Below are 11,260 nucleotides of genomic sequence, written 5' to 3'. Positions count from 1 at the left end.
ATGCTGGACGTGTTGAAGAGGAGCAATGGGGTAGAGGAGGAAACGAAGAGATAATGATTCCGAGACAACTCTATCCCAACCAAGATATAAGCAACCCGAGATACAACAGCAAAAAGGTAGGGCGGTCAAAAATATAGGGCAAGAGAGTAAGGGCCATCACGAGGGCAAGCAAAACCTTGAGGACTACGGACAACGAGCACAACAATCCTAAACACAAACTATAAGGGATATGAATAGAGTCAAGTTGATACCAATGATTCTGACGTGTTCATAAACCAACTCAATGACTTGCCGAGATAATACAATGAGATGCAACAGCTTGATAAGGAGCAAGAATGAAGCCATCTTTTGTTTTATTATTGGTTTGCTTTTTTGTTGTATGCTTGATTTAAACTTTTTATACCTATCATTGATTATTATACTCTTTTTTTCAATGACATGTATAAATGATTAATACAACAACCATCCAAACATAAAAACAAACAAAAAAAAAACTCAAACTCTCAATATTCAACTATTTTTACAAAGTAAAGAAAGTACGCACAATTTTTACATGTTTAAACTCTTTTAGAAGGCGCTCATAACCCGAAAAGCTTGTAAGCTCGGAGAGAAAAGAGTGGCAAATAAATAGCTCGCATTCCTGTTATCGACAAGGCATGTATAAAACACCACGATGATACCCTTAAAATGGCTTCTTGCAAATAAAAGCAGCTGAGGTCCCTTACTAACAAGTGAACTGAGCCTCTCATTCGCTAAACCCTAATTGGGTGGGCCCACAGAGAAACAGACCTCTACCGCTAACAACCAATCAAAGTACTAACGGGAACAATCGAGTAAATGCACCTACGGATCTCATTAATGCTAATTTATTTATAGAAAAAAAAAGGCACCCATAATCCGACGTAAAATCAAAATAATACCTTGCCCTTGTCTCTCTATTTCGGAACCTGCAGTAGTAATAAACACCCAGAGCATAATTAAAACACAACCATTTATGGGACCCTTAAAAGGATTAAAGACAAAATCTATCACAGAATCACATAAATAACGGTAATAAAGGCAGAGTACACTAAAAAGTAAAATTCAAACAAAAGAGAAAAGAAGAGAGAGAGAGAACAACCACAAGAAAAGAAATGGAAACACTTAAAAAGGATGAGTGGTCATCTATATTTACACCCAATCTGTGGTGGATAGCATTGCAGCGGCAGCGGCGGCAGCAGCAGCATCATCATCCTCAGTGAATTCCGACTGCCAAAAACCAACACGAAACTCCCCAAGAAAGATCAGAGGCAAGAGGGCCCAGTTTGGTACTTGTGCTCTCTATTGGGATTTTAACAAGAGAGTAGAAATAAAAACAGCAAACTCCATCAAGAACGTTGGCTTTCCTATAGAAAACAAAGGCCCTGAGAAGCTGTACAATAAGTATACAGTCAAACAAATAACCAACTTCTCAGGCAAGGGGGTAAAGACAGAGATCTAGAGAGAGAGAGAGAGATGGTCACATGGGCCATAGAGGGTGGCGATGAGCCCATCATGACTCTAACTCCTGTCAATGGGTTCAGTGCGATCCTGAATGGCTAGGCGCTCAGAGACATCAGCCAACGACTTGAGATTGCATTTTATGAGGGCCTCCACAAAATAGCGGGTCTCATCCGTGGTGTTGCCGTCGGGCACATCCACAACAAAAGACTCTATAACCATTGTACCAGGTCGTCCCTCGATGATCTCTGGGTGAAGTGTAATCAGCGACGAGTAGTTCTGCAAAAAGAAAGACACAAACAAAGTTAGGAAATCAATCCAAGTATACACAGGACCATGATTAATTTTCTTCATATTCCTAGACTCAATAAGATAACCGTAAATAGAGTGAGTAATGTTTTCAAGTGATTTCAACACACACACACACTCTCCCTCCCTCCCTCCCTCCCTCCCTCCTATGGGTAGCTATTCTCCATTACATAGGAGGAGTACCATTTTCAGAATGACATTCATACTTGATTTTAGGATGTGTTATACACAGTAGTCTTAATTTTGTCAAAACCAGTGGCCTCTTGGTAGTTCCCCCTTGATAAGGAGATTCACATATATAATTGGATTGAGAACTATTCTCTATATTAGCCTAGCCTACAAAGTATCTGATATGGTTCAACTGGTTCACACCATTTTTAATCAGTTCCTGAACGAAAGGTGATTGCAGATTTTATTAATTTTAGTGTCATCTGGTCACATATCAGAACAAGGTTAAGAGTTAATCAAGAAAGCTTCAACTGTCAACATATTTCTTCCCTCTCTGCCAACAGAAAAAACAGAATAGTGATATGACAATGCGGTAATAAGTCGTCCAATGACAAAATGCAACCAAAACAGGGAAATGAAATGATGCGATAAATGGGAAAATTAAAAAAATTCTTACTCCAAATAGTGGATGAATACTCAAATAATCATGCACAAGCTTTGTAGAAATAATTGGGAGCACGAGAAACATAAGGGAACTGCAAAACATATGAAATATTTCATAGAAAACATTTTGTTAAAAAATTGCTTCTGATGAAATGGGTTTCACAACTACAGTTGCTATACAAAGCTCATTCTCAGAATTTGGATAATTCAAAAGTAAATTTCAAGTGGTGTCAAGGGTGTTCCGTCAAAGGTGTTTCCATAATCAAAAGTAAGCCTATCAGCACCTGGAATTAATACGTCATATCCATAAATAGCCCACCGACAAAAGTAGGCCTTGTATTTACAGGCCATGGTGTCTCCACAATCAGTATTAACCCTATCAACAGTGGGAATTACCACATTGTGTATCCATAAATAGCCAACCGTCAAAAGTGGACCACATATTACGGGCTATGCACGCGTCCAACATGCACATACATGCGTTACATAAGGGCAGAGGCAGAGAATAATCCAGAGTCTATCCTATTTTTTGTTTGGATGGGGGTTCTAGAGGGCCACATGGCCCCAAAGCATTGTTGTCAGATACTTCGTCCCACGTGGGTGCCCACTTGATCATTATTTTCAAACTCTCGCCTTGAAGATCTCTCTCTCTCTGTCTCTCTGTATATATGCGATAAAGACGAAAGAGGTTGGGGTTAACCCTCAGTATGACCTAACCTTGGGAATCTTCATTGAAAGTCCTATAGCTTTTCTCAAGGAAAAGACCTAGAGAATCTTATCTCATACAATAACTAATCATAATTGAGCTGAACGTGAGGGATTTTGAGGTAGGACACAACAGACATGCTGCCCAGAGTTCACTCAAAAAGTTCAATTTTCTCAACGCTAACCATCCACAAACCATGGCCTTTTGGAAACATGGAGATTTGATTTTATAATGTAGTGCCATATTGAAATGGTCACTGGACATCTCAATACCATGTGTTAGTAAATCAATATAAGGACACAATTTTCCCCTAAAACCTTAACTGTGCTATCTAAAATTTCGCTTGAGACTAACTATTTCTGAGTTTGCTTCTTCCAGAAGAGTGCTGATATTTTGCTTCCAGTAATAAATTCTAGCATTTGGTTTTTGTCAACTAATCCCAAAAACCAAGAGATCAGCCAGTGGGTGACCTCGGTTCTGAAATTTTATTTTAGTTCTTCATTGGATCCACAACTTCTGAAAGATCAGTATATAAATTTGAGATTTGTAACCCCAAAAAGTGTGGTGGCCTAGGCATTAAGAACATAACCCTGATGAATTCTGCCTTATTAGGTAAATGATGGTCGAGATTCACGTCCCCACACACTCTTCTCAAGAAACAAGTAATAATATGGTATGGGAGAGGATGGTTGGCTACCTTGTTCTCCTTTACCCGTGCTTACATCCTCAAGTGCCTCAAGTTAATGTTTCCTTTCATTAAGAAACAGACAGAGTAAGATAACGTGCATTACACAAGAACACACAAACACCACTGGAAACAAAATAATAACTCAAAATGAAAAGAAAAAGTACAAGAAAAACATTGAGAGAGATTGGAAAACTAAGAATAGAAATCAAGAGTGAAAAACTAACATGAGGCAGCCATGAGGATTTAGACAAAAAAAATATAAAGATTGTCCATTCATATGAATGGTTTTTTTTTTTTTTTTGAGATTATGTTAACATTGTATTACTGAAATTCTTATGAACAATTTTTTATAAAAACAAGAACAACTAGGGCCCAAATTTTCTAGAATTTCAGTCCAAATTGCCAAACCCAGCTAGTCACAATATAAGGTCGACTGCTCAAGGGAGGTCACAATCCGTTTTCAGTATTTCAGTCCAAATTGCCAAAATCCCAGCTAGCCACGATATAAGGTCAAATACTCAAGGGAGGTCGCAATCTATTTTCAGTTACTATGACTTGCGTAATGGGGAACTCGACTCAGTTTAAACTACCTGAGCCTGTTTTCCACGTTCAGTTCCTCGATTCATCATTTGAACAGGTTTATGGCTCTTCCAGATCAAAAATAGATGATCACAAACCTGATTACTGTTGTTTTCAGTCAAAGTTGGTCCAACAAGCCAATCCAATCTGCCATTTCAAACATTGCCTTCATATCCTAAAGGGACATACAAACTTTAGGTAGTTTTGGCTGAAGACTAGACCATAAGTTATACAGGAAATCGACAACAGAATCCCTAATATTTTGGGTCGAGAGTAGAGTAAAGATAGACTCGGTTGGCATTAATTTAAGTTTAATTTTGGCAAGTTTTTATTTGGTTCACTGAGTGTTCTGACTCTTCTGAAGACTGAAATTATCTACCAGGAATCACAAGAGCATGACAAAATCCCAAGGTTTCAGAAAATGCTAGGCGGCCCCTGGGCGGTCGGCCAGTCCTAGGTCGCCCAGCGCCTCAAGCACCCTGAGGTGACAGATTTTCATAAATATGCAAATATGTGCAAATATTTGTTTCAATTTCGCATTTTTGCATAGACGTTTTTATGCAAACACATACGCATGAATGTTAAAAACACGTTCAAAACTTCAAATCATTGAAAATTTAGTGAAAAACATAAACAAGTCCATATTGTATTAGTTTCCAACTCTCCATACTCAATAGTAACATACAATTACCATACAGAGTGTCCAGTCTCCGCTAAGACCAATACAGAATGATGCAATATAAAAGATAAAATGAAATACAAAATAAAAAAAAAAAGGAAAAAGAAGATAATTGTTCATGTTTTTCACCAAAAAGTCTTTCAATAACCTCAGTAGCACCCTAAACAAAATTCCAATAAGATTGGGTAATCTTTTGGATGATTATTCAAACATTAAACTTTTCTCAATTCAAAAAATTAGCAAAAACAATAATTTTTTGGTGCTTTCAGTTACTATTGAACGGGGAGCTAGAATACCCCTATTTGATGGGGCAAAAAGACCCAAAATGCCTTCATGACAATCTTAATCCTCCAAAATAGGGTCCAGTTCCTGGGTGCCCACCCAGGAATTCACAATAGGCACCCAATTGAGTAAACCCCCAGGAACTGGTGCCCATATATGCCTGTCCAGGCCTGCCTAGCCGTATGGGCTCCTAAGCACCACGCAGGCCATTTTTGAAACAATGAAAAATTCAAAAAAATCTCAAAATTTTAGTAAGAGAATATTGCATTCCAGTTGTGTTTCACATACTCAAAACATGATGAAAGTCAATGTGAACACTCTTAAAATTCCTATCAAATGTTTTGATAGGAACTCGTTATTATCAGCTAACCTTTTCAATTGAAGACGAATTGTACTTACTACTATCTCCCCATCACTGTCCAACCAATTGCTTGGAAAGCAATAAACCACATTGTGATGGTAGTTACCAAGGCCATATAGATCATATTCCCTTTTTTTGAAGACGAACAATGAACAAGATAATGATTCCCTTTTATAGATAGTATTCATGCAAGTAGATAGTCAATAAAAATCAGCTTATGAACATATAATATCAATCGTGCTGGTGATTTGTTAACACACAAGATACATATTTCTGAAATTAAAGTATACACATTTCTTCATGCATTTAAAAGGAAATATATTAAATCACACAGTTAGAGCATACGTGTCACAAACTCAAACCATAGTAACTTCGCAATTAGGTCAAATTATGTGTCTGGTAAAACCAGCGAACCAAGAGAAATTTCTGGGGGATTATGCAAATTAGGCAACCATGAAGATAAGTATCAAACACAAAAATAAAATGTGAGGCTCCTTCGTTTTGTTGAACAATTGCAGTCTTCCCTTTCTGAAAGCCATGCTCGTACATGGCATTACTTCTCAATGAACAATGGGGACATTGTAAGAGAGCTTTGTACGTGCAAAAGGCTCCATCCTATCACCACTAAAAACATTTCATGCTTGCAAAGAAAAATTAGGAAGATCATGAAGAAGACAAAATAAAGCCCCCAGAAGTCAGAAGAACTCTTTGCAATGGCAGAAAGATTATTATTGGGCTCTTTATTATCTATATGCATATGATATAGAGGAGTCCCAAGCTATATACAAACTAGTATTGATGATGTGCAACAGTCCAATTGACCTATCTTCTTATAGAAAAGATTTTTCTAAGCGACGTAGAGAATAACACTACAGAACCTTAAGAAATATGCTAATAACAGAGAAGTGCATCAGTGCAAGGCCAGTACCTTAATTTTCTTCTTTGGAGTTTCATGTGTTTTGTTTGTTTAGGAAATATCATCAAGAATAGGGTCAAGTGGAGAGAGCTTTTGCAATGGTCTTAACAAAGTGATCATCTATAGAATCAGGGTATTTCGTGTGATCTAAAACATTTAGTATATCTTGCAAAAAAATTGAAACAGAAAGTGGTACAACATTTCAAGGAATACCTCGTATGACTGTGAAAAGATCATCCTACTTATTGATAGTTTGGCCCATACAGTAGGACCGAAATAATTATGCCAAATACGATACTTTTAAACAAGTGACCTAACATAATTTTGACATAATGCAAGTAATCTCTCTTCGTACTGAAAGAATTACTTCTTTCTTTCTTCGTACTGAAAGAATTACTTCTTTCTTTCTCTTAGTAAGAATTACTTCTTTCTTTCTCTTAGTAAGAATTAGTTCTTCGTTCTAACCAACCAAATTAAAAAGGTAGAAGAAAGAGCAAGGAAATGTTCAAACCTTTAATCTATGATCCCCACCAACAATCTTGACACTGAGAATATGTTCATTATCATCAAGAAGCTCGAGTCTCTCGGTGCTGGTAGTAGCAGGAAGGCCTGATCTAACATTAACCTCTCTCACACTCCCGATCTCCAAGTCCCCACGCACCAACACACATCTGCTAATAAAGGGTTTATACTTCTGGGGTTGATCAAATCTCCTCACAAGTGACCACACCTAATTCAACCAAAAAAAGATCATTTGTATGAATTTACCAAGAAAAGGAAACTCTCTCTCTCTCTCTCTCTCTCTCTCTCTCTCTCTCTCTCTCTCTCTCTCTCTCTCTCTCCTTTTTTTTTTTTTGGCTGTATATCTGTCCCACACGCCTTCCAATATCTTCTAAGCTATCCACTATGAAATGCAAATGAAGAAATAGAAAAGATTAGAAAGAAAAGTTGTAATGGGCACCAGATAAGTACCATTTAAGAAAACAAAGAAGTGAATCTGTGTGTGAGTGTGTGTATGAGAGAGACAGTGTGTGTGCTCATTGATACGCTTGATTTCCTCGAGGTTATTTTGGAAGTATTGCCCAAAAATTTTATAATTGACAGAAGAAGCAAAGGCTTGTCTTATAGTTAATTACCACATAACCTCCTTGAGGCAAGTTTGGCAGGAGTCTTCAAACTTAAAAATGGTTAAATACCGCATGACTTCTTCAAGGCTGTTTTGGCAAGATTCATTCAAAACTTAAACGGTTAATTATCGAATGCCACTCTAACAGAGGAACATTACAGCATTATTGCCATAATTAGACAATCTTTTTCAGGTGTTGCAGCATTCTCACAGTTCTTTTAGAAAGAAATGATTTCAAAGATCCTTCAATGGTGCCCTTTGCAGATTATTTTTCATGAAATTAGACCAATTTTCATAATCATTTCAAGCTCAGAAATGTAGCATTTTTTTCCATGAATAATAAAAAAGAGGCAGTATTAAACACTGCAATGTTTACTTGTAATGATTTTGAAAACCAGATGGCTACTCTGAAAATTTCTTAATTTCTTGGCTAGACTTTCAGTATAATACTTCTCAAATGAAGGAACTATGCTGATTTCTAAGATTTGTTGGAACGAAGTGTTACCATAGAAAACCCTCTGAAAAGAGAATAGAAGAAAGAGGATCTTCATATGCTTCAAAGAAATTATTTCTCAAAAGCTTGAGCAGGACAAATCTACCACAAATATTTTCCATTAAAAATCCCCGCTTTGAAGCCATGAAAACCTTATAAAATCTTCACTGAATTGCAACAATTTTCAGAAGGCAGACAATCGCAATAGTCTTAAAAATATTCCCATTTATAGACCACAAAGACTTCGAGCCTTCAGCTTCTAGCTCCAACACAACCAAAATTTTAAATTCACTGAACATCAAAAACAGAAAACCTTCAGAAACAGAGTGAAGCGCCAAACTTCATCAAAACACTTCTATTTTCATCAAAACAAAATATAAGTACACAATAGGAAGAGGAAAGCCAGAGAAAGCATTCAAATTTGCCCAAAACATCTGTAGAAACAGTAAATGAACAGTTAATAGATCAAAAATACTAAAAATTAAAAGTTACAATACGAAAAAAAATAGCAGAAAATTGAACACAGATCCATCAGAGTAGGTGGAAGCTAAACCCTTGGGCCACTGAAACATAGGCCATCATGCACTTAAGTGTCCTCACAAACGCGTAAACACAGTCTAATAGATAGAGAAAGAGGAGAGAAGCGAGACCAGAAGAAGAAGAGATAAAAACAAAGATTAAAGGTAGGAAGAAGAGAGAAAATTACTAGCTGAAGAGGGGCCTTGATGTGCTTGACCAGCGCAGAGGTGCACTGGTTCTCCATGATTTCATGCCTGTGATGCCTCTGCTTCATGGTGTACTCGTGATCCGACTCCATCCTGCATCCATTACTACTACTCATGGCCGCCAAACCATAACCTTAAACCTAACCCCGCGAATACCACCAAACGCAGCAATAAACCTCCCACTGGACAACAAACCCAGAAACCGCCTCTCTCCTCCCCTCTCTGCTCAACCAAAACCCAAAACCACCGTTTCTCTTAACTCCCACCCTCAAAACCGCTTTCACCCGATGGAGAAACCACCGATTTCCCCTGTTTTATCAGGATCACCAGAGCTCTCTCTCTTTCGCTATCTCTGTGCTGAAAACCACCGGTTTTCTGAGACCTTTTTATTGATTCCTTTTTCCCAATTGTTTATTTCGCCTCTCTCTCTCTCTTTTCTTTTTTAAATGATTTTTAGGGTTTTCTTCTTTTTATCCGGTCCACTCTGCAACCCATATTCCTTCGCTCAGCTCAATCAACCCCACCCCTTTCCATTATTTTTCACCCCTTTTTCTCTCTCTTTTCTTTTCCCACTTCGCTCTAAAGCCCAGGTTTTCGTCCAAGAAAATGGCTATAATGCCCTCCACTTTTCCATAATTACAAAGAAGTCTTCCACCTGAATTAAACGAAGTGGATATCCCCGTTATCCACTGTGCGTTTTGGGTGGGCCGACCACCGGATTAGGTAGTCCCGCTAGACCATGTAAACAAATCGTCGATGATATCCGTTATCCAAACATCACGTGACGATTTTGTCCGCTGTCTTAAGCTCGTGTGGGCGTCTGCTTCAGGGGTAAAATAGTCATTTCTGTGTGCTGGAAGTTGGGGCACTGTGTCATTGGGCAAGAAGAAAGGGGTGTTTCGATCATTTGTGGCGCTTTTGTGTTCCCAAAGATTTGGGTTTTTGAGGGTTTTCTATCAGTCTGGAGACTGGACATCCATGGATCGCGTGACACGTGGCGAGATCTCGAACGCAGAGTCGATCAAGTTGGGGGGGCGGGGTTGTTTTTTTAATGAGAATGACTCACTCTCTTCATTCCCGAAGCTTCTTGGTTGCGTTATGGTAGAGCTCGCCACGCTGCCGCCGGGCCCACCGGTCCAAATATTTTGGCGTGTAGCAGATGCCGATTAATCGCCGATGTTTTCAACCCAATCCCATTTCCTACGCCCGCATCCTCTTTCTTACCGCTTAACCGCCCGCCAAAAAGAGGGCTGGGGCAAAAGGAATTACGGAAGTCAAAAGATTTCATGCTCCTTCAGGAGTGTACTGTCTATTTACTACTTTGGTAAAAAAAATTCAATCTAAGGTTAACTTTTCAAGCTCAAATTTTGGAACGTAAATCCTTTGACTGACTTTATAAAAATTTATGAAGGAAAATGGTTTGAGAGGGCAGTACCCTATCAACATAAGTAAACCCTCACTTCATAACTCATCAAAACTTGTCGTTCAAGCTTTAAATCGGTGATATGCTCTTGAACATTTTAGTTGTTAAAAAAAATCAAGATTTTAAGTTTTAAAAATAGTGATATTGTAACAAATCAAAAATCATCTAGACCATCCATTTCCCCCCAAAAAGTGTTAATAGATCTTCAAAATCTGTACAATTTTTTAATTTCAAAATTTTAGGAATTAATTTTAAAACCATCATAAAGATTTTCAATGCCCAAAGTGCTTCCGAATGAGGATTTGAAATGAGGTTTTATTTTGCTTTCATAAAGCCTAGGCCCGATAGAAACCTCGTTCGATTCTAAATTCTACTTTCTATCCATATGGTGAAAAAATAATTTGCAAGATTGAATAGAAACTATCCAATTTTTAAAGGTTGAGATCTAAGTGATAGGAGAGTCAAAATTCAAACAATCATCTTGTGATTTTTAGATGGTTCTCATAATTTCATATCAAAATAATTTATAAAATTGATCTTCTATTCGAGAGAGTGAATGTACAGTTTCCTCCAATAACGTAGCATATGTAAACCTAACTTACCAGCGTTTTAACATCACGCCCACTCCCATGGATTCAACAATTCAACGAGGATTTAAGTGGAATCGATTTGGTCAGGCCTTCAAGAAATTTGCTTACGATTGGCAAACTGGGCATCCGAATTGGCTGATTTGGCAGGTCCTCCTCATTGAGAATCGTTCCTAGAAAAATTATACCGATTTTATGTATTTGGGTCGGAATCATACTGATTTTCTGTTTTTGTTCTAGCCAGTGATTTCCCAGATAAATTTAGAAACATTGGATTCAATTATTGTTACATGTA

General features: G+C 37.8%; 1 protein-coding gene across 1 annotated transcript; it reads right to left on the bottom strand.

Moving 5' to 3' along the window:
- Positions 1-1,012: 1,012 nt before the first annotated feature.
- RCAR3 (regulatory components of ABA receptor 3) lies at positions 1,013-9,107 on the bottom strand. The gene is made up of 3 exons (XM_006837389.4): positions 8,937-9,107; positions 7,123-7,341; positions 1,013-1,758 (listed from the first exon to the last, which is right to left on the bottom strand). The coding sequence occupies exons 1-3, from the start codon at positions 9,069-9,071 to the stop codon at positions 1,540-1,542; spliced, it is 573 nt and encodes a 190-aa protein (XP_006837452.2). The 5' UTR covers positions 9,072-9,107; the 3' UTR covers positions 1,013-1,539.
- Positions 9,108-11,260: the final 2,153 nt, after the last annotated feature.

The sequence above is a fragment of the Amborella trichopoda genome, chromosome 1 (assembly GCF_054954075.1).
Source record: "Amborella trichopoda isolate Santa Cruz 75 chromosome 1, AtrichopodaSantaCruz75HAP2 v2.0, whole genome shotgun sequence".
Lineage (NCBI taxonomy): Eukaryota > Viridiplantae > Streptophyta > Magnoliopsida > Amborellales > Amborellaceae > Amborella > Amborella trichopoda.
Note: the sequence above shows the minus strand (reverse complement) of the source record. Positions and strands in the feature narration are given on the sequence as shown.